The sequence below is a fragment of the Schistocerca piceifrons genome, chromosome 2 (assembly GCF_021461385.2).
Source record: "Schistocerca piceifrons isolate TAMUIC-IGC-003096 chromosome 2, iqSchPice1.1, whole genome shotgun sequence".
Lineage (NCBI taxonomy): Eukaryota > Metazoa > Arthropoda > Insecta > Orthoptera > Acrididae > Schistocerca > Schistocerca piceifrons.
Window position 1 is genome coordinate 750,582,589 of NC_060139.1, and position 25,484 is coordinate 750,608,072.

Here is a 25,484-nt window from a genome sequence, read left to right on the forward strand (position 1 = left end):
ACAGAGTTTCAGGGAGAGCATAAGGGAACAATTGACAGGAATGGGGGAAAGAAATACAGTAGAAGAGGAATGGGTAGCTCTGAGAGATGAAGTAGTAAAGGCAACAGAGGATCAGGTAGATAAAAAGATGAGGGCTAGTAGAAATTTATGGGTAACAGAAGAAATATTGAATTTAATTGATGAAAGGAGAAAATATAAAAACGCAGTAAATGAAGCAGGCAAATAGGAATACAAACGTCTCAAAAATGAGATTGACAGAAAGTGCAAAATGGCTAAGCAGGGATGGCTAGAGGACAAATGTAAGGATGTAGAGGCTTATCTCACGAGGGGTAAGATAGATCTGCCTACAGGAAAATTAAAGAGACCTATGCAGAAAAGAGAGCCACTTGTATGAGTATCAAGAGCTCAGATGGAAACCCAGTTCTAAGCAAAGAAAGGAAAGCAGAAATGTGGAAGGAGTATATAGATGAATATGAAATGGGAGATACGATACTGCGTGAAGAATTTGACAGGACAAAACTCTACCATCTGATGAGCAAGATGTATGAGACAGGAGAAATACCCTCAGACTTCAAGAAGAATACAATAATTCCCATCCCAAAGAAAACAGGTGTTGACAGATGTGAAAATTACCGAACTATCAGTTTAATAAGTCACAGCTGCAAAATACTAACGTGAAATTCTTTACAGATGAAGCCAAAGATCTCTGACAACCATGCCTCCATCCTTGCTACCCTCCCTGTTTTCCTTTCCCTGTTGTTTGATAACCTGGGTTCTGAGTAACTGAATCCACTTTCCCTTCTTCCCTTTCTTTCCCCTTTCTCCTCCCTGATGAAGGAACATTTGTTCCGAAAGCTAGGAACGTAAATTTTCGGTTCTGTTTTTTGTGTATCTATCGGCTGTACTCAGCTGAGGTAAGTACTGGCCAGCCCCTCTATCTCTTTGTTAGTAGATGGTCAAAGGAGAGAGGATATAAAATGTAGACTGGCAATGACAAGGACAGCGTTTCTGAAGAAGAGAAATTTGTTAATATTGAGTATATATTTAAGTGTCAGGAAGTCATTTCTGAAAGTATTTGTATGGAGTGTAGCCATGTATGGAAATGAAACATGGGCGATAAATAGTTTGGACAAGAAGAGAATAGAAGCTTTCGAAATGTTGTGCTACAGAAGAATGCTGAAGATTAGATGGGTAGATCACATAACTAATGAGGAGGTATTGAATAGAATTGGGGAGAAGAGGAGTTTGTGGCACAACTTGACAAGAAGAAGGGACCGGTTGGTAGGACATGTTCTGAGGCATCAAGGGATCACCAATTTAGCATTGGAGGGAAGCGTGGAGGGTAAAAATCATAGAGGGAGACCAAGAGATGAATACACTAAGCAGATTCAGAAGGATGTAGGTTGCAGTAAGTACTGGGAGATCAAGAAAGCTTGCCCAGGGTAGAGTAGCATGGAGACCTGCATCAAACCAGTTTCAGGACTGAAGACCACAACAACACAACACTAGGTAAAAATGCTTCTAAAACTGTTTTAGTGTTGAAAAGATGTTACCAAGCTGATGCTATGGGAAAAACTCAAGTGTACAAGTAGTTTGCTCGATTTAAAAATGGCAACATGCCAACTGATGACAAACCTCATTCTGGACGTCCATCAACTGCTCAAATCAATGAAAATATTGAAAAAATTGAAGAGCGTATGCTCACTGATCATCAACGGGCAATTGATCAATTGTCAGACATTAGTGGGTTATCTTGGAGCTAGGGTCAGCAAATTTTAATGGAAGATTTGGGAATGAAAAGGATTGCTGCCAAGTTTGTTCCTCACACCTACACACATAGCCATCCTTATTAGACAGTTTTTGGCTAAAAATAGCATGGTTCCATTGCCCACACATGTTAATCATCTGACCTGGCCCCGTATGACTTTTTCTTATTTCCACACATGAAAAAGGGCACGAAAGGACACCGATTTGACAACACGGAAGAAACCAAGGAAAAAATGAGGTGAAAAACAGTCAGCCATTTCTAAAGATGACTACAAAAAAATGTTTTGAAGAGTGGAAGCACCAGTGGGACAAACATACTAGTTGTAGTGTAGCCCCCCCCCCCCCCCACCTTCTATGTATTGCTTGCATAGGGATCGTACTTCCTATGCTCTAGTACATGAATGGAATAGAAAGAATCTCTACCTAATAACTGGTATAATGGGACGTACCCTCTGCCGGTTCTGGAGTATAGACGTCAATGTAGGTCATAAAAAGCAGTGTCATTTTAATTTCCTAAAAACTATCTTCAGCGTGCTTTACTAAGTTTAAAATCTGTTTCCAAGAAAAATAATCTTACTCTGGGATGTGTTTGAGATTATGTTCAAAATCAACCAGTATACATTTTCTCATGGTGAGAAACCGAAAAGATGTAGTTTGGATCATCAACCTGGTTTCCTGCCTTTGGTGATGCAGTAATATGTGGTCATCTCCACAGTTTTGTGTATTTCATTTTTGTGGCAGAAATGCTTCACAGAAAAATGATTTCTGAAACTTAACTGTGTACTGATTTTGATTATCAACAGAGGCACAACTAATAAGAGTGCCTTGTGAGGTTTCAAGTAGCTGACATACATTTCTTTTATCTTATATTTCCATGATACTTTATCATATTTTCACATTTTAACAATGTATTACCTTTGAAAAGCATAATTTTGTATTCACAAAAACATTTTTAATGTTAATATGCACACTGAAAACCCTATAAAAGTTTAAAGTGTGGAAGGAATATGCTTGGTTCACATTTACTGTGTTATCAACAAAATTTCATGCATTTAAGTCTCAGTTGAGATGCACCAAGGGTAAATTGTCTGCATGGGAGTGTTCATGGAAAGGCATTCACACTCACCAGCAGCCCCCATAAATTACATTGAACACTAAGCCTAATTCATGTGATGTCATACTAGAGGTTGACTTATAATCTCACCAAAATGTTTCATTAGTAATGCAGGTCACGTATGTTCTGCATGATCTGTCGAAGTTGTGAGTGGTTACTATCTAACATTATGTTCTGAGGTATGTAGAGGATAAAGAGCGTAAAAAATTTCAAATTTAATTCTCAAGGTCCATTTTTATCCTATCACATGTTCACAGAACATGTCAGCACAATAAATATACTGAATAAAAAATAATAATAAAAACAATAATAATAATGTGTCTCTATGGCTTAAACTGGTATGAAATGGGAAAGGTGTCAAGCCATATTAGTTAGCGTTACTCAATTTGCGAATATCATGGGACACTCAAATCCCAGTACCTTATTACAATGATACTATTTCTGAAATTTAATACACTTTAGGAAGTTAAAATAAGAATGGTTTGTTTGTTATATGTCAAGGAAGTTGTAAAAGGGTTTAGAGAAAATACAGTCAAATTCCAGGAAGAAAAGGAAGTGCATATCTAAACTACACTCGTACACATCACTGACATCAATAGTGGTTGTCAGGTATCAAGAAGACCAAAGCCATTGAATAGTTGTACTGTACTGATTAATATAGTTGAATTTTTTACCATGATTAATTTTAGTTTTCAAATTCTGCTTTTGGAAGTAGTTTCAGCAACATAACTGTCTGAGAATAAATAATTGCTTTCTTTTACCAACATTAGTACAATGACAAACTGATTCTAGCTAAACCCGTCAGTTGTTTCATCTCAAGTATTGCTCTGTAGTCTGTGATTTTAATCTCTTGGCAAATTTCATCATGAGGCACTTCTAACATTCCTGATGCAACTCATTCTATACCATTCTAGATGCTTATACAGTTGTGGATGAAATTCAATGATTATGGTTGAGGTGCTCCTTCTTCAGCTCTGTATCTCACTTGGCAATTGAGTTTATTAACCCACGGAAAATTTATTTTCCGATTTCTCATCCTCATCACACCATTTCAATGTCATAAAAATGAATATTTTTTTTATTACATTTGGGAGGTACATATTTTTTGTGACTTTCTCACAACGGAACTATTTGTTCTTCGCATACAGCTCACCATTGCCCTCGTGATATCTTCACATACGTAATTTGCATTTAAATTGGGTGTGACATAAGTGTCTTCAATTTATCTTTGTGTAATAACAGAGAAAACAATGTACACAGTAACTAATTGATCAGATTCAGAACAATGCTTTACTCACATTCTTCATACAGAAAAACACTGAGAAATTGCACAACATATGGCAGAGCCACAGTATTTGAATTATATGCAGAACTGCTGAATATGCTTTGAAACTGCTGAATAAGTAACATTAACACTGTTTTACTGAAGGTGCAAAGCAAGACTGAGCATTTCATTGGTAAACATAATAGTGGCATAGCTAAGTTCTAATTTTAATTTGGCACTAACAAGGTCTTAGGCACTAGCCTAGTCAATGAGTCCTTCTCTTAGTGGAATACCAAATTTAAGTTACTGTGCAGTGTGACTTGTTCCCAAGTGACTGATGGTTCCATTCCTCAGAGTGCAGGAAACACCTTCGCATGATTCATGACTCATTCATGAGCTGAATTAGCTATGGAGGTGAAAATCCGGTTACACGTCAATTAAAACATGTCTCCTCAGGCACCACTAAGGCACACAGATTAAAGCAGCCGATCACTTACACGCCACGGAGTAGCAACATTATAAGAGTAAAAAATATGGAGTGACAGGTGTTCAACAAAGTGGTACGTACTTCAGACAAGCACTTGTGTGTTACAGTTTAGGTTGTACCACTTTTGCACAGAGAAACAAGCCACAACAATGTGACTTTGCACATATGAGTAATGGGAACGCTCATTCTGTATAAAATTATCTGCAAAATAAAATCACTGCAAAGCAATAGGATGAGAGCTAATAAAATTTCTGTTGAAAACAGCAATAAAAAAATTAGGAAAATGACACTGGAGAGGGGAGGGGGGAACAATCCACAAACTATATAAAAAAAAAAAGGTCAGACAATATTTTAGCAATCTGAATTCGTATGGTGGTAATTTTTATTTATTTACATATCTCAAAATTGGACATACGAGAAAAGGATAAGCTAAGATAAAATTGAAAATAAGTAATTTAAAGAAGAAGTCATTACTGCATGGACAGTACACCACTTAAAAGACTACGCTATACAAGGAACAATGCATACAATTTTAAAAAATAAAGATTTGGTGTAAATATTTTACCTCCATTGCATTAATCAGCATGCGAGTAAGCCTAAATGGAATCTTCTCTGGGAACTTTTCTCTTGTCATTGCTACTTCAAAACAATCTCCAAAATCTATATGCAAAATTTTCCCACTCAGCCGATCTAACATCAAATTTGAAGGATGCCTGAAAATTAAAAGAATTGAATAGAAAATATTTAGTATTTGGTAAAAAAGGGAAAACAATAATTCTAATAATACCACAATAAATATACAAATAGCAAAAGAACTCAAGTGGGCCTGTTTAAAAGTAATCACTGTTATTTGCAAATAATGAAAGTTGGTTTTTATTAGAACCAGATTTTTCTTTACCTGTCTCCTAAGCCCAGTATGTAACCAACCATTGACATGACAGCAAGGGAGCGAGTATAATTTGTACGTCTATCAAACCACACTTCTGATGACGGTGATTTAAGCCAGAGAAGTCGTGATAGGTCATCTCCTTGTGTGTGCTCTAAAGCGTGTTCAAAAACTTCCACTTTTTGCATCAGTGTTAGGTGGTCATAATCTGGTGCCATCTATAATTATAACAAGGTATTAATTATATTTTCTAATGTACAACAGTTAACAAAATTGGTACTGCTACAGATAATTTTAAACAATCTATATAATTAGATAGTTCAAAATGTATTCTTTACTAAAGTGTATTTACCCGAAGCATAATTCTGTGTTCAATGTTTAATAATATTTTCTTTTTCTCTCTATAATCCCTTATAAGTGTGTGAAGTGTATCACAGTGAGGCACCCAGCCAATCAGTCCACTGTTTGTTGATAATGGGATCACAGCATACCTCTGGTGGGAAAAGAACATTTTTTTGTGTGAAAACAAATTTATTCATCAGCCTTAAAAACTATTGTATATACTGATAAACAGTCAATAGATTACTAAACAACAATCAGCAGCGACCACTTCATGACAAGCTTTGTAAAATAATGTGAATTAAGATAGCTTGGTTCACCACGCAGAGCAGGCACTGAATAGGAAACAGGCAATTTAAAAGTAGGCTGTTGGATCCTCCCACCACCATCACAATTTTCCGTTGTTAAGTAGTATGAGAACAAGGCAACTGGTTTTTGAGTACAACAGTGTTTTTCTAGTGAGTACATTCTATCCCTTATTTGATTCCTAAAGCCTTGCTATGGTTGCCATAAAACGTCCCCTGTAATCAATCTAGCCCCTGCATGGGTGATAGCCTGAAACTCACTTCTCAGTACGCCATGACTATAATCTAGCTGAGATCATATAAAAACTTTGTAACACTGGAGCAGACTTGCTCAGTTTGCTACCCAGGACTTGTGACTAAGGCAGTCCAAAGTGTTAAAAACCATCAGGGAACTTGCTTCCAGGACATTAAGGTGTGATAAGCATTACAGCTTTGACTCAAATATGAGGCCCACAAATCTCACCAAAACATTAAAACTTGCAATGGTGTCCTTATGCTGGGCAGGTGAAGTAAAAACACAGCAATAATGATTAAAATCAATATCAAACAATGGAAACTCTAGGTTGGAATACCAACAATGTAAGCAAAAGATAGATTGCTACTTATCATAAAGCTGATGCATTAAGTTGCAGACAGGCACAGCTAAAAGATACTTACACACTAGCTTTTAGCCACAGCCTTTGTCAGAAAAAGATAAACACACACACATTCATTCCCACAAGCAAGGACACCCTTGCACATGACTGCCATCTCCGGCAGCTCAGACCAGCACTAACTTATCTGTCAAAAATCTATAAAACCAGTACGTTCAGCCCATTCCTCCAAGTTCTTCCTTCCACCTCCAGATTCCTTAATTATTCATCTTTGTCTTCTGGATGATGGATCTAAGGAATTTCATTTCTGATACCTCAAGTCTCAATGCCTCTCCCTTGTGAGTTGTACCTGAGGAGTTTCTATGGCATTGTTGTAAGATGAACAATACTCTGAAAAACTTCCCACTAAGATGGATCAATGCACTGGAATTCTTAACGTTGATGTTACGCTACTTACGCCAAAGGGATAATTTTACAATACCACCTCCAGGAACACCATTCTCCCATTCAATTCTGTTAGACAGAACTTTGTCACCTCTGCACCTAAAGAAATATTGAGAGAGGAAAACCAGTATGACTGTAAGAAAATGACAATGGTAACTAATTTCATGGCACTGTCTGTAAGTGTTCGATGCTGTCTTTGTAAGAAAGTCTGTTGTCTAACTGTCCCCGGCAGGTTCAGGTGGTCAACAATGGATTGAAACCTACAGACCTCACACTTAGAATGGTTAAGTAACTTCCTGGGTCTAGTTTCCATACGAAGGTTTTGAGGAGGCTCCCTGTAGCAATTGGAAATGCCTTGTGACATTTTTCTTTGGGGGTACATTAAGGACCGTATTTATGTACCCCTAGAGCTGAGAACACTGGAACAGCTCAGAGAATGCATAAATGCTGCTGTGATGACTGCTGATAGGATGTTCCTACATAAGGTACAAAACGAACTTGACTACCACCTGGACATTTTGTATGATCAGAGGAACACTCATATGACATTTGTAGAGTGCAAATTTGGAAACTTGGTAAGTTTATAGTTCTGTTCTTGCATCTGTCATATTTGTACATGATACTTTGGAAAATATAGAGATTTCAAAATGAATGAATCATTTATAGCAGCACTGTGTGTGTGTGTGTGTGTGTGTGTGTGTGTGTGTGAAGAAAGATTCTATGCCAGTTAAAAGGGCTGCTAATTAATATTGCTAAGTAATCCAATTTACACATATCCTCTCAGTGTGATAATATTTACATACAGTTCCAAATACTGAGTAGCCAGCCATTCCTTATCTATGTTGCCTTGATAGTTATCAGATTTTTCAATTATTGCCATGTACTGAATTTTGACATACCTACAGCTTCAGCTATTTCATATGCCTTTAATTGCTGATCGTCCGATAACACATTGTGTACTTTTTCGATGTTTTCATATCTGCTTGCAGTTTTGGGCTGTCCTTCATGTAGATTATATTTTTAAGAATAATACACCCTTGTTTGAATTCATCTGCATTGAAGGAGATTCCATTGGCAGTTAACAGTTCATGAAAAAGATCTTCATGATGGCGGTTTTCAGGTTTACACATTTGAATGAAACACACACACACAATATGACTACTTTAGAAAAAGCTGTATAAACAAAACTATTCTGCAGATATAGTTGAAATTTAACAAATATACAGTTTACCACCATGTTGCCCACATGGTATGCTGTTTAGAAATTACCTTTTGCTGTGCCTACTCTAGAAGCCCCCTCCCCACAATACTATTATGGTAATTTTTCCACTGTCCTGAGCATTTTCCTAATTCAACATTAGAATTTTCTTTAATGTCAAAACCATGTTACATTCTATTTTTATTACTGTCCCTTGCCTTGGGCAGGCATTTTTAAGCCTGCAGCTTTGAATGATTTCTAATTGCTCAAGCACCTTCATTTTCTTTTATTCAAATATTAAGAAATTTTTTGTCACTATTAGAATCTTCACTTTCCCTTATTATTAACAGCTTTTTTCTTGGACACTGTTCACTTTCACAACTTATCACACTCCAGTTTAGTGACAAGTATATCATAAAAAAATTCAGAGAGCTTGACTGATTTTGTTTTCAGTATTTTTCATCCTGTTATTGCACCCCTTATTTCAACAGCATCAGAAATGGATGAGCAACTCAGTTTGAAAGAAAACAAGAGCGAGCAAAGTTCAGACCCCCACCAGCTACCTGTATTAAGGTTCAACTTCTTTCCATGACAAGTTGCTAGTTGAAGAAATCTTGATATTCATATGGAGTGATTTATAGGAACTCCTTTCATTTATTATTAAAAATCATGCTTTACACTTGGTTTTAATGCCATAAAAGACTAGCAATCTTTGTTTATGGTATATTGCATGATTTCTTAACTGTCCACTACCTTCATTTGTCTCTTGGACATAACTCTTTCTTCCCCTTGTCCCCTTGATAATTTTCCACAATACTACATTCTGTGTTCAGTATCTTCTTAATAAGAACTAACATGCTTATGCTGTCCACACGATATAGAAAGGAAATACTGCACTTACCTGTATTGTAAGATTCCTGCGGAATGTATCAGGATCATTCAGCAACAGTGTATTAACAAGACCGAAAAGCTGCATTACACGTTCATCCTGTCTTAAGTCTTCATGACCTTTCAGTAGGAACATATAATCTTTTCCATTACTGCCTGAAAAATTGAGAAAAAACATGTAAATTTAATGAGAGCCTTCAGTTGCCAGAACGTATGACTTTTACAAGAAGCATATGGTTTGTCAGTAATTTCAAACCAGAGAAATTATTTAAGAAATTTATGCTTTTTATGAAAAGTACATAAACTATTGTCTGTTAAACTGTTAGGAATAATTATTGACCAGAAATTTAGCTGGGATAAACATATCACATACGTCTGTACTAAACTTGCATGTGCCATGTTCATACTTTTAAAACTTAGGAATAATGTCTGCCAAAACTTACTGCTGCATTCATATTTTGCTTATATCCACCCCCATCTTTCATATGGTGTTCTGCTCTGGGGAAATTCTCCCAATTCAGTATCAATTTTCAGATGGCAAAAAAAAAAAAAAAAAAAAAAAAAAAAAAAAAAAAAAAAAAAAAAAAAAAAAAAAAAAAAAAACTCTTCGATGTATAGTGGGTTTATCCCCTAGGGATACAAGCAGAGAACATTTCAAAAAACTGAACATCATGACAGTTCCTTGTTTGTACATCTATTATTGCTTCTTACACGTAAAAGAAAACATAGCTCAATATCCCCTTAGGTCCTCTGTCCACACCCATAATACAAGACGAAACCACACAATTGATCTGCCATAGTCTAGATTGTCCAAGATACATAATAGTTATAAATATGTAGGCCTCGAACTGTTTAATATGCTCCCTAAAATTGTACAAACAGTATCTAAAAATAAATTTAAGACAACATTGGGTCCATGGCTCAGAGGTAAAGCATTTTACTCAGTTGATGAATATTAAGATTGTAATATGGCAGATTTGCTGTTTTAACATAGAGAAAGGTACCTAAATTTGGAAAAACAATATCTAACATATAGGCATAATAGACCTATTTCCAGTGCTCTATATTTGTATCAATATTCATATGATTTATGTATTCATATGATTTATATACACATTGTTATGAGAATATAACCATCTTTATACCGTAATTGAACTTACTGACGAAGCTCATTGTATAATAAAATACTGAACGGCTAATAAAGATTCTTATTCTTATTGCATTAACAGCAAAGACATCTAAGTAACAATAACAATGAAATCATGATGATTAACACAATGAGGACTTTATTACTGTATTTGAACCTTTAAAAGTGATATCTTCGAAAAATGCCAAGAACAAGTACCTGAACTGTGCACATTACATGAGTGAGTGCACATTAAATGCGTGGATAGGACAATACTTTAGTCTTCTAAAACAATTTATAATGTCTTCAATAACATTCAAGAGTCTTAACATGCAGACCATGAAATAAAAAAGTGTCTAGTCAAAACTGAAAATAACATAGCAGAGACTTCTGTAGACAGCATAGATAAAGCTGTTATTAACCAAAAGGCTGGTTTGAATGCCACAATGCTTCACTAGGCATGCACCTGTTGGTGGTGATATGTCCTTGCCTTCCTCTGACCTTTTATTTGATTTACCCAGTTAAAGCTTAACATGGATTCCCAAACTACAGGTCAGATTAATATTTTTCATATAAGCAAGTCACTGCCAGAGGTGAAAGAAGTATAACAACACTGACTGAGGTTTGAAACCTTGGGCCTTTGAATTTGTAGTCTTTTACCCACAAAGCCCCCAAACCACATGTACTATATAAATAATTTTTGTGAGAGTTACTTTTAGTTTCAAGAATCTCTGGATTGTGATCAGTTGGTGCACAGGGTGGGGGGAGGTAATGACAAACTACTTCAGAAGGAAATTCCTAAGATCAGCATATAACCTGGTCTATTGTCTCAGAAATGCAGTAAATAACACAAAGTAACAAGTGTTAATCATCTGCAAATTAACTAGTGTGTGTGTGTGTGTGTGTGTGTGTGTGTGTGTGTGTGTGTGTGTGTGTGGAGGGGGTTGAATCTGCTCAACTCACTTTGAAGTGTATTACGGTGTGTGTATGTGAGACACAATTATTGTGATCCATATTTTAGATCACAAAGTTAAGAGGAGCCTTAGCGAAGTTCTAGAGGCTTTTTCAACAATCTCTCACATTAACACAAACACAACACGACACTGCCAATATTTTCCAAAGGATTACAGACAGTCCTTGATGGTCACTAAATCTTTAAATAGCAAACATTCATTTATCCCTGAAGGAAATCATATAAAATTGTTTTCTGTTGGAGGAAGTAAATTACCTCTGATGCATAGTTTACGAGGTCGCTGCTTTGACGTGATGACTTGTAAGGAACTGTTTATGTAAGCAATGCGTACTATTGGCTGATTGGGCACATATGAGCCAGGCACAGCAAGTTCCTGGTCGCGACACAGAAGCAACTTATGGCTCACATACTGAAGTTCAAGGCTTGTAAGCTGAGGTAACTGGCGAGAGATGCGCCTGAATACATGATAGTACAGGTCCCAGGCCTGGTTTAAGTCACGCACATTGCCTGAAACTTTGTACCGGTGGCACCACTCTTGTGCTTCCATTAGGTCTCTTCCATAAGCCTGAAAAAGAAATGTAGAGAATGCCTTGTAACAAGATGAAAAGATTTCAAATTTTGTAGTTTTGTTGTATTATGTAATGACTACTAAAACATGTTGCACTAAAAAAAACAGTTGGGCTACACAGTGCAACACTGAAGTAAAGCAAGCAATATTAGAGTCACATAATTTGCAAAACATTTCAGTCAAGGACCGTAACAGGGAAATATCTCCATAAATGTTTACATATTAACTATAGATTTTTTTCAGTGTCTAAGTAAGAAGGCAAACAATACATATAGAACTGAATTTGAAACTAAATATATCCTGAAATGAAACAACCATGATGCAAACTATAACTAATATGGGAATTATAATTGTGACTGATGACACAGACAACAGAAAATACTCTGACAACATAAAGAAGATTTAATGCATACTATAATATTTGTAAGATGCTAACTGATTATGAACAGACAGAGACATTATGAACAGACAGAGACATACAATGAAATTAATTTTAACCATGAGCATCAGCATACTTGGGGAGGAAGAAAAAAATAGAAATAGTAAAAGAGTATGGATGGTGTTCAGAAAGAGTAGGAAAGACAAGATCAGTGTTACTAACAAGCATGATTAGAGAAGTCATTAGTTTGAGGTATTTTAATACAGGCAGTTTCTTTCCTGCTTTTAGATGGGAATGGGAAATGAAGCTTGAACCCTCAATATCAGTGTTCAGGCCAGCAAGTTGGGAAGAGGGGGTGATAAACGCTGCCTCACTCTTGTAACATTGATGACAGAGAAATAAAAAAACAAGAAAGCTAAGGGTTTAATGTCTCATTGGAAACAAAGTCATTAGTGATAAAGAGTACAAATTTAGAACGGAGAAGGGAATTGGTCATACCATTGTCAGAGGAACCATTTCATAATTTACCTTAAGCAATTTATGGAGATCACACAATACCTAAATACCAATGAGTCGATAGAGATAACTGCCATCTTCCCAAATGTCATATATTAGTATACGCCAAAGGCAGAGTACAAGCACACAGAAAACCACATGAAGTGACGAATCCTGTTTTCCAAAGGTTACTGTTCAGGCAGGCATAGCCTCACGGGGAGGATGTTTATCCGGAATGAAATGAGGTGTCTGACACACTGATCAGCCAGAACATTATGACCACCAGCCTACTGTTGATATAAACCCTTCCTGGCAATAGCATAGTCACCTGGCGAGGAACGAGTGCTAGTCAGACACAAGCTCACTGTGTGTAGTATCAGTGAGCGTGCTGTCTCTGTGTAGAATGGGCAAGGCACACAATGTATCTGAGTTTGACCGAGGACAGATTGTGATGGCCTAGATGCTTGGCATAAACATTTCAAAAAATGCTTGACTTGTAGGGTGTTCCAGAAGTGCTGTGGTGAGTGTCTTCAACATGTGGCAAAACCAAGATGAAACCTGTCTAGATGTTGTGGGGTTGGACAGGCATCCCTCATTACAGATGTCGGATGTCATTAGGCTGGGCAGACTGTAAAACAGGACAGGCAGTGTGAACTGTGGTGGAACTAACATCAGACTTTAATGCTGGGCAGAATACAAGTGTATCTGAACAAAAAGTGCACCCAACACTCCCAACAATGGGCCTCCACAGCTGACTACCCATGCATGTGTCAATGTTAACACCGCAACTTTGGCAACTACAGCTGCAACAGGCACGTGACCATCAGCACTGGGCATTGGTGCAGTGGCAGAGCATTGCATAGTCTGATAAAGCCTGATACCTTCTTCATCATGCCGATGAGAGGGCGCAAGACCGTCATCTTCCAGGGGAACAGCTCCTTGACACCTGCACTACTGTGGGATGGAAACAAGCCGGCAGTGGCTCCATTATGTTCTGGCGAACATTCACATGGGCATCCATGTGTCCAGTAGAGCTCTTGCAAGTCACCATGAGGGACAAGGGGTATCATGCAATGGTTGCAGACCATGTACACACCTATGTGATGATTATTTGCTGGCAGCAGTAACATTTCCCAACAATATAATGCATCATGTCACAAGGCCTGAAGTGTGATGGAGTGGTTCGAGGAACACAGTGCAAGTTGCAATTGATGTGCTGGCCCTCCAACTCACCAGATATGAACCCGATTGAACACATCTCGGATGTGATTGAACATGGCATCAGAGGGTGTTGGTACTATTTCTGAAGCACCTAGGAAAATGTGGAAGTATGACATTCCTATAATGTATGTACGATAGTGAAATAAAATAAAACGAATCAAGGCAAATCATTAACTAACGCAGTTTCATTACGTTTAGGTGTAGGGCTAAAATTAATTCTTTTTTATACTGTGGGCATTCATCAAAAGAGAAGGCCAACAATTTCATGACTGCTTTATATGCACAACACAGAGATTCTTCATCATTAATACATATGATGTAACCAAAAACAATATTTTCTCTGCCATAATAGCTCTGATAGTAATCCACTGTGTCTCACATATGACACTGTGGGGAAATGACTGATAGAAAATAACGAAAATATGCTTGTACATAGAGAATGGTTGTTATATTTAAACTGTGCAAAGGAAATTATTCATAAAAAAAGTTTGTGCATACATAGCTCCTTCTCTAACCAAAATATAATAAATTCAGACAAACATGACGTCATTATGACTTGTAGATGCCGTATGGAAGACTACTGAACCCATTTGGAAGCTATCGCAGCTTTTCTTTCTTTGAAAGTTAGATTCTGGCAATACAGTTTGTGAATAGTAAATTAGTGTTAACAGTTGTTACATCATTGTGGCTCAGTTGGTTAAGTGCTGTCATACAAAGGTAGAGGTACTCTATTTGAACCTACTGTGATTTCAATATTTTTTTTTTATCTGAAAAATAACGCAAAGCTGCACCACAGTATGGAGTCCACATTAAAGTCGATAAGTCAGTTCTGAGATCGGAAGTAGTTAGCCAGGGCATACCATGAGTAACAGGACTATTCTGTTGCCAACAGTATTTACTTATTATAATGTCCTTTACATGGACATTCTTACTTTGCAAACTACAACTGACATGCATCGAAGTGAGTACTTCCCACTTTATCACAGAATAGTGTTTCTTCCCATTTCATTCACGTATGGAGTATTGGAAGAATGATTACTTAAACAGCTCTGTGCACACTGTATTTGTCTAAAATTGTCTTTGTGGTATGTACAAAGCAATTATGTAGAGGGCTGAAGAATATCTGCAGATTCTTCACTTAATACTGGTTCTTGAAACATCCCATAATCGTAATCTGATGATAGTGACGCTAGCAGCAACCTTCCTTCTGCTCACTGCATTGTATTGCAACAGCATTAATTTAATTTGACAGTAATTTATACAACTAAACATCACATTTTGAAGATTGCCATCTCTATAAAGGGCTTTCATGAACCATTGTTACTTCCACGTGAAATACAATGATCTGTACTAGGCGCACAGTCTTAGGCTGGTACGACCTGTTGTCAGACATAAGCATTCCTCCTCAATATGCTTGCTTCACAAGATGATGCAAATTTCCACTTTCTTTCTCACTCAGGACTTCCATGAACCGAGTGACCTCCTTGTTGGCAACAAGCTGTCAATCTTGTGCTTATCGATCTCTGTTTAAGAAATCCCCAACTTAAGTGTTTTCATCAATATGATGTTAAAAGTTTTTTATTTAGCATAACTTTATAAAGAATTATCAATAGTAAATCTCACATTAGAACACGAATATCCTTTCAATATGGTTTCATCACAAAAGACTTTTGCTTCCGTGTTTTATCTACACCACTGGACATGACTGGAATGAAGAGTGCATTTGTGTGTGTCAGCACTCATCCACTCTCTCTGTGACTGATGCTTTGTATACTGTGGAGAGACAAGTACAGCTAATTGCTGTTGTAAAGAAACAAAAATAATTAATCATTTCAGATTTTTTAAATAGGCAACATTTAAATTGTTTTAATTTAATATTTTGATCAATATAAAGAGAGCGTCAGCAAGAGTAATTTATTCATTTCTGCTTGTTGTGTTTCATATGCTTTCCCATATTTTACACTTTCCTGCATTTTAACACTTTTTTGAGTCAGTCTGCTGAAAAGTGTAAAAAGGAGGTTTCACTATATTTGATAAAGGTCCCACACATTTGAGCAATATTCTAAAATGGGATGCACAAGTGTTTTGTATGCGATCTCTTTGGTAGATGCCATCTTGAATAGTTTTTGGAGAAAACTGCTTTACAAATCTAAAATTAGTTTTCTTTCTGATTTGAGACTTCTATTTTTTCGAAGATTGCACTCTCTAATCTCAAACAAGCTATTACATAGTAATCAAGTGTTACTGGAAACTTTCTGGAGTGTATATGTTATCAAATGTGGGGCACAGTTAAATTATTTCAGGCATTGGTCTTCTAATCCTTTAAAAAGATGTGATGCTTCAACATGTGCAAGTCGGCTAATGTGAGAAACTCTTTCAACACGTTTCTCACACTTACCTATGAAAGCCATTCTCAATTAGTACCACTATGAAGGCTTACAGTAACTAATATTCTTCCGATTTTAGAACTAACTTATTGAATTTAACAGACTCTGTACCACAGTGCAACTGGTGGCATATTTACATAAAAGCTGAATCCAAGTACGTTTGAACACAGAACTTCTACCTTCATACGACAGCACTTAATTGACTCAACCCAGATGACTTAACAACTGTTAACACCAATTTAACATTGAAAAACCATAATGTTAGATCCTTTTTGTAATGTTGGAGGTTCTCACTTTAAAAGAAATGAAAGACAGCAATAGCTTCCAAAATTGCAATGAATATACCAGTTGAATATATATGAATATTAATACTAAACAGGATATAAAATCTATTAAATCTTGAGCTCAAGATGGTAATCAATAAGTCAAAAATTGATTATTTTAGGACACTCCTCAGAGACATTCACTGGAGTGATGTTTACAGTGCTCATGGCATGAATGAAAACTATAACACTTTTGCTAATAAAGTGCTTACTTTATTTGAACGCTTTTTTCCCCCAAAACCATCTGAGGTTAGAGGAAAGTCTACAAAGAAGCCATGGATTACTCATGAAATAGAGGTATCTTGTAAAACAAAAAGAAAACTGTATCTGTCAATCTGGAACAGTTCTGATGTTGATGCTATAGCACATTACAAGAAATACTGCAAAATATTAAAGACTATAATGCAGACATGAAAGCAAATATATTACAAGAGAAACATAGTCATATCAGATAACAAAATAAAGACAATATGGAATATAGTGAAGGAGGAGACGATAGAACTAGACATGAAGAGGGACAAATAGCATTAAGAGTACATGATACATTGGTGACAGATGTGTATAGTGTTGCAGAACTTTCTAGCAAACATTTTATAACTGTTACTGAAAAGATGGGGTTGTCAGGTTCTGTAGATGCTGCTATGGAATACCTCGGACCAGACATTTCAAGTGACTTCCATAATATGAATTGACCCTCACTACCCCAGCAGAAGTAACATCCATCATACAATCTTTAAAATCAAAAACATCTAGTGGGTATGATGAAATATCAACAAAGTTAACTAAAGAATGTTATTCTGAGTTAAGTATTTATCAGTGGAATAATTCCTGAATGGTTGAAATATGCTGAAGTTAAGCCACTGTTTAAGAAAGGAGATAAAAAAGTATCATCAAATTTCTGTCCAATTTCACTTTTGCCAACATTCTCAAAAAATTTTGAAAAGGTAATGTACTATCAGCTTTATAACCATCTTATCACAAATAACATACTGTCAAAGTCGCAGTTCGGAATTCTAAATGGCTCTGATATTGAGAAGGCTATCTACATTTACAGTGTAAATGTACTTAATCCATTAGACAAAAAATTGCAGGCAATTGGTATATTTTGTGATCTGTCAAAGGCATTTGACTGTGTAAATCACAATATCCTTTTACGTAAATTAGAATATTATGGTGTAACAGGAAATGCTGCAAAATAGTTCAAATCTTATATCTCTGGCAGGAAACAAAGGGTGTTATTGGGAAAGAGAGCTGTATTAAGCTGTCAGGCATCATCCAACTGGGAACTAATTACATGTGGGGTTCCACAAGGTTTAATCTCAGGGCCCTTACTTTTTCATGTGTATATCAATGACCTTTCATCAGTGACATTACCAGATGCCAGGGTTTGTTTTGTTTGCTGATGATACAAACATTGCAATAAATAGCAAATCAAGTGTAGTCTTAGAAAGATCGGCTAATAAAATATTTGTGGACATTAAACACTGGTTCCTAGCCAATTGTTTGTCACTAAACTTTGAAAAAACACACTACATGCAGTTCAGAACTTGTAAGGGGTGTCCCACGAGTATATGCCTAACATACAATGACAAGCAGATAGAAGAAGTGGACAGAGTTAAATTCTTGGGATTACAGCTTGATAATAAATTCAGCTGGGAGGAGCACACCACAGGACTGCTGAACGTCTTAACAATGCGAATTGTGTCAGACATAGGGGCTATAAAAATGAAAAAGCTGACCTAATATGCATACTTTCATTCCATAATGTCGTATGGTATTATTTTTTTGGGGCAATTCATCGAGCCAAGCTAAAGTTTTCCGGACACAAAAACGTGCAATAAGAGTTACATGTGGTGGGAACTCAAGAACATCTTGCAGCAGAAGCCTTTTTAGGGAACTAGGGATACTAACTACTGCTTCTCAATATATTTATTCCTTAATGAAATTCAAAGAATAATCTTCACAAGGATTTAAAGTCATTACTCTTGTACAAAAAGGTGTGCATTATTCAGGAACACACATTTTCAATAACTTGTCAGCAATCATTAAAAGCTTAACAACCACTGAATTTTTTTTAAATTCAGTACATTAATGCGATCTTAGTAAATGAATGTTTGTAAAATGATGATCGTTCCACTTGGGACCTGTGGAAGGTACATTAGCTTATTTGTTTCAATTGTAAATATTTGTCATGTATTATTGTTTTTCTGACATGTTCTACAGCCTGGAGGACCTCCTCCCTACAGATCAATTGGAATGAAAGTAAATCTGATCTAATCTAATGAGCTTCTCCTTTAATTCCTAGAACAGATACTACAGTTTAATGTTCCAATCACAAAAGTTGATGCACAGCTTCTGTTGTCTTTAATACAGTGTGTATACATCATAATTATATCACATTCAGCTGAATCGGTGCGAACTGGGGTTACCTTTGTACAAGCCACTGACAGTTGTCATAGGATGTAGCCAAATTAGGAGCTTGAAGGCAGGGGTCAGTTATCATGAAATGGATAAAAAGTAGGTGTGCCTAAATCAATTACTCATGTGTGTACTATACACGATCCTTAACTATGAAGTTTCTTTTGCCAATTAAATGCACAAAACAGAAACACAATTAACACACATTACAGAAATATGCATAATAATAATAACAAATAAGATTCAAACTTACTGTAAAGATTTTTTTAAAAAGTTGAAGATTGTAACTGCACTGTGTCAGTACATCTACCAATCCATTTTGCACATTCAGTAAACATAAGTAATTACAAAGCTGTTAACTCTAGCCACTATCATGGTGTTAACTCTAGCCACTATCATGGGAAAAGACTCACTCAATTTAAATTTGGCAACAAAAATTAATGGAAAACTAAAATTAAGTTACCAATTAACAAACAAAATTGTACAAAGAATTTCATTTGCACATGAAAAAGATTATTTAAGAGAGTATTACCACTTAAATAATATATTCTCAACAGTAACGGTCTATTTAGATAACATACAAGTTGGGCTGGAAAAGATGTGTCATAAACTGATAACAAAATGCACAAGCTGCAATATACTTTCATAGTACCACTAGTCACAGTGGAAAATATTATGGACCCCGATCCACGCTGGATACTCTTAATCTAAAGGTCTCAGGTTTCCAGCCTGAGTAATTTAGTAAAATGATGCAATGTCTGATGAATGTCACTCCCATTACCTTCTTGTGAATTGTTAAAACAGAGTCTGGCTCATCCAGATCCATTTTGACACTTTACCAGAATAAGTCATTCAAACATCATGCAATTTCGAAGAACTTAATTTTCTGAAAACTAAAAACTTTATATTAGTTCAATTTGCCAGGAAAGACAGCACAACCAATATTAATTTCCTTTTTCTATGCTCACTCATTATGTACAGAAAGCCAACAGGATCTGATTTCTGTGCCAGTTGTCTCTATATGTAAGGTGTGCAGAGATATGCAGCAACAGTGCAGCATTAGCTTCAGCATTATCATCTCATTTGTTTAAAAGTATGTATACATAAAAGAGCATAAGGTACACGTATGAAAGGAATGAAATGGAATGGTTTTTGAGTGTGGCCTACATGTGGAGTTGTTATTATTTTCAATGTTTCATGTAGTATTATGCAATGCAAGACAAGTAATTTCTTTTCTCCCATCTTCAAAACATACAGTTCCTCTCATTATGGGGTCTCAGTGACCACCCCTCATTTTCCCCAACCAAAGCCTCTTTTATCACGGAAAGTTACGAATAAGCACTTTTCAATTTCTGTTTTTAATTGTTTGTAATAATGGTACTAGGAATCTCGCCTCATGAAGGTTTGTGATTAGTAATAATGGTACTAGCAATTTCATCTCCTGAAGGTTCGGAGTAAGCACAGCCCTTCTTTATTCTTGTAATTTAAAAATAATGTGTTTTGCTGTTTGGAAACTTTCACTTATCAGCTCTTGTCTTTCCAGAAGGTTGTTAAAGGCCCTAGAAGTGATTTTTTTCTGTCATTTTATCCAATCATTAGCAGTTTATTTTACTTTACTTTGCATTCTTGATTGTGTTATGCTCATACCATCCAATACTGTTTCTTTACCAATGAGGTAAACTGACTTACCATAAAATTACATCACTGCCATTGTCATGGAAATACTGAGCAACATATGAGTATAGATGTGCTAAAATGTGGAAAAAATGGCATTTAGAAGATTTTGTTTTTGCGAACACTTCTGCTTTGAGCATTTGTAACCATACCCAGTGATTAAATAGGCTATTAGAATGGAAAACATGGGTTATAAAGTAAATCACTGAATCAATGGACACAATATAAAAATGAATTTATTGCTTTGAACAATCTGTTGTTAATCACCAAAATGGAAAAATCTTATTTTCTACAAAATCCAAAGTTAGTAGATAATGCCATACCTGATTAAAGGAAGTCTCCTTGTGTGTTTGTGGGCCACGTTCCAACATAGCATGTAAAGGTTCTAAAGTATCAAACATCCCTTTTACATTCCTTTCACCAAAATAAAGTCTACTGGCTTCTTCCAAGCCTTCATGCCAGAGTTCATGCCATAAGATTGCTACACGAATGAGCTCATCACTAACCTAGAGACAAAAAAACATATGAATAAAAACAAATCACTTTGTTATTACATTTGGAAGTCATTCTGATTCTTACAGTAAATTTAAATACATTTAGTATCAAACTACATTACATTTATTAGCTAATAAATAGCATTCCCCTGTTTTCAGTGCAGTTGGATTTGAAAAAAGCAATGAAATGGTGGTTTTTAATACATAATGCCTTTGGAGCTGCATATAGAATTTTGTTCACAATTAAATTCTTTTATTACTCAATTTCAGGCAATTGCCATCATCAGCTCATAATGATGAAGCACAAAAATACAGACGCAATGTATCTCATACAGTAATAAAAAGTGTCAAACTGATTATTATGACAACTAACTAATGATGGTGACTGGCAAAATCTAACATATGAAAATTAAATAATAATAAAATAATCTGCAGTCCACACAAGATTCTGTATAAATGCTAAAAAAGACCATTGATAAGTTTACAAGTTTTTATCCTCTGTTGTGGATTTAAGGAAATACAATGACAGCTATAGTACAATAATGCCTATAATAAGTCTAAGGTCAAAGTACAACAAAATGGAACACTTACAAGAATAGCCTGGCTCACAAGTAAAGAGCTATGTTCACGCATACTGTTGAGAATTTTGTTAGCAGCATTTCTTCGAGATAAACTTGCTGATTTAGTAGCTACAGTCAGTGGATAAACCAAAGCCTGTGGGTGTTTTTTCCCTATATCAATTAACAAGTGGTGAATCAATCGTCCCACCAACACTCGAGGTGTATCAATTCTTGCAATCAGTTGTGGTATTACCTAAAATTGTAAAATTATGCATTTTTAATATTATGAGATAATTTTCCAGTGCATAACTGTAATTATACATTTTAAAATATTATTGGTGATTAACTAATGAATGTGTGAGTTATGCAGTGGATTGCCTCAAAAGTGCAATCTGGTCTGCTGTGAAAGATGTTACACTTATGAGACATATGCGATCAGGAGAGATTTGATGAGGGTAGGGCTTACTCAAAAGCATGGCTTACTGCAGACAGTGAAGTGTATGCGTGGGAGGGAGAAAAGTACAATGATAAGACTGTTATGATTAAGCTTTCAGCCAAAGCCTTCTTCAGAAAAGAAAACACACACATTCATTCATTCACACACACGCAAGCACACCTCACACATACATGACCACCATCTCCGGCAGCTTGGACTGGAATTGTTGTTATACAAACATGGGAATTCTTAAGAATAATGTAATACATATTTACGAAAAGTTTACAATGTATGTCAGGAAAGAAAAAGTCATGTTACACATGACATGTACAACTGTAATCGTCCATGATGTGAAATCTTTTGACATTTACAAACAGCTACCTTTTACAATGCAGAAGACTATAAACAAAGAAACAAGAGTAAGAGTGACTCTCTTTAACTTTTGTTGAGTCTGTTTTCCTGTTTACTGACACTTGCATAACAGCATAGAAAATGAAATCTTTGGTATACAAGAGACTGATTTCACAAATTACCTGTAGCCATGTGTCAATGTCTATAGTCCTTATTCCTTCGACTAGGGCCTCATACACCTCATTACACTGTCCATAATCAAACCAGAGTGTAAGTAGTCTCAGAGTATCTTGCAGAGAACTCCCATGAGACAATGCTATTGATCGGAAGAAACCTTCCACAGCTGGGACGGTGAACTGTGTTATATAATCTGAAGCTTGCTGAAAGAGAGGTACCATCATTACCAATACAAGATCTATATGTATTTCCATTTGACACAAGATTCAAATACGAGTGCACAAAAATACAAAAATTATGAACAGAATGTTCCAATGTAGGGAATATTACATTTCAATAGCAATTGGTGAAGATTAATCACGAATTGCACAGATATACTGGCAAGTACACAAACAGAATAAATTCAATTAAATAGGAAATAAATAAACAGTACACAATGAGATATTTAAGTAATATAAGAGTAACAAATATAATTTTTCCACCAAATTGCCTCCTATCTATCACCTAACAATTAGTGAAATCAAAATAATAATAATAATAATAATAATAATAATAATCAAAATGGAAGCATAAACTGTTTCTAACAAAAGAACCATTACCATTAAGCCAAACCAAAAGTTAGGTTCCAGATACAAGTTTCAGACTGGCACACAATTTCAATTTGTCAAGAAGTTTCAGAACAGCACACACTCCATTACAGATGAAATATTCATTCTGAAAAAAGTACTTAGATAATAAACTAAAAATGATAAGGAAAGATTGCTATTCACCATACAGGGGAGACACTGAGTTGCAGACAGGCTCAACAAAAGGACTGCTACACATGTGAGCTGACCACTGTGTTTGGCCACTGAGGCCAGAATGTGAGTAGTGCTTGCATGAATATGTTTGGGAAAAAAAAAAAAAAACCATTAGAAGAAGGCCTTTTGGCCAAAAGCTCACATGTACAGCAGTATTTTTGTTGTTCCTGTATGTTACTTTTGTCTCTTTTGTATGGCGAGTAGCTATCTACCCTTTTCATAATATTGTCATTATTCCATCCTGGATTTTCCACTGTTTGAAACTACAAATGATGTTTTATGAAAGTCAGTAATTGGGTTCTCACAACTGAGGTCACTCTGAATTTCAATACTACTAGCATATGTTATATTACTGAAGGTGAAAAACCATCAGAAATGCAGCACAACATTAACAGAAGTTTGAAGGTAAACATGTCCAAGTCCTTATTTCCACCTATTTAGAAATCTCAAAACAATAATGGACACATTCAATAGTTAAATCACTCATTAAACTATCATCACCAATCCTTTCCAATTTGAGAAACAGAGAGAATCACAAGGCTAAGTGCCACATGAAAAATGTAGCTGAAATGTCAAAAAAAATTTAAAGAAGGTAAAACACAATCTTCCTAAAAATTGCATTTACTCTCTTCTAATCTCTACCACATTCACCTGCACATTCATATTATCACACAAATTGTAAAACTGTAAAATCTGATCAAATATTGTAAAAAATTTGAAAATATGAATAATATAAGATGAAGGCTAAAATAATGATACAGGGATTTGTAATTTCAAGGACTGTATCAAATTTTGCATCATCACCTGGAGACATTTTTAGTCCATTTAGCCATGAAAATTATTTGGTCATTCATACATAAAAATTGATGCAAACTGTCACTAACTTTCTTTACCACATGTATTTTGAAATTTTCTACCACTCTTCTCATTGATTATTAGTTGTGCATTTCAGCAGATACAACAGCCTAGGAAACCAGTACAATATCTACAGCACTTAGTTGTTAAGTGCATATACATATTGTTGCCTCCCAGTTAAGGAGCAGGATCATACACCTTTGGTAGGAGAAGTGGCTGGAACTGAGCGAAACAAGCTGTGGTCACTGAAACCTACTATCGACACATGGCATAGCTTCATCCGGATGCTGAGGCCTCCAGATACATTACCGAGCTTGGATGTGAAGTTTCCTATTCCAGGCAGAGAAGCCACCAGTCTGATGTGCCTGTGTGTACATCTATTCATACACTAAATTTTATTTACCAGAATCAGCATTACTCACTTCATTATTTGGAGAGGGGGAGGGGTGTGAAACTTTTTGTGCAACTTTAATATCCATTGTTACTGCAAATTTTGAAGTACAATTGCTCTTCTGTAGCAAGGGTTATTTAGTACACATACATAAGTACACTACAACATTAAATAAAAGTCAATAAGTTCACAATAAAATAAAATAATTGTCTTGAACCAGAGGCCAACTGGAATATAGTAAGACAGAAGTGGCGAAATGATAACTGTTAGTGGAAACCAAAGTAACAGTTATTTCACATGGCTAAATAAGTATAATAGTTCACAGATGTCAAAGTGTAACAGCACTCTAGCAATCGCATGTTGTGACACATTCGACTTTGTACAGTTGAGAGCAGACCATTTTGTTATCTGTCACAGTCTGTAAATATAGTGATGGTACCTAGGGAAGAGTCAATTAAATTAGAACATGGTGTCAGCTGACTTGCAGAGAATGAGAGCGAGTTCAAAGTCACTTGGGCTTAAATCGACCAGCTAGCTGGTCTCATGTTCAGTCAGCTGCAGATGCAGTGTT

The 25,484-nt window shown here is 35.9% G+C and overlaps 1 protein-coding gene across 2 annotated transcripts in view; it reads right to left on the minus strand.

Annotated features, from left to right (window-relative positions):
- LOC124775056 (serine/threonine-protein kinase mTOR) overlaps nt 1-25,484 on the minus strand; it is a 269,759-nt gene that overhangs the window by 11,587 nt on the left and 232,688 nt on the right. For both annotated transcript variants that reach the window (XM_047249846.1, XM_047249847.1), the window contains 8 exons: nt 22,873-23,070; nt 21,935-22,156; nt 21,173-21,355; nt 11,640-11,949; nt 9,299-9,441; nt 5,871-6,011; nt 5,531-5,736; nt 5,198-5,345 (listed from right to left, as the gene is read on the minus strand). In XM_047249846.1, the coding sequence (XP_047105802.1) occupies nt 5,198-5,345; nt 5,531-5,736; nt 5,871-6,011; nt 9,299-9,441; nt 11,640-11,949; nt 21,173-21,355; nt 21,935-22,156; nt 22,873-23,070 (1,551 nt within the window). The remainder of the gene's footprint in view (nt 1-5,197; nt 5,346-5,530; nt 5,737-5,870; nt 6,012-9,298; nt 9,442-11,639; nt 11,950-21,172; nt 21,356-21,934; nt 22,157-22,872; nt 23,071-25,484) is intronic.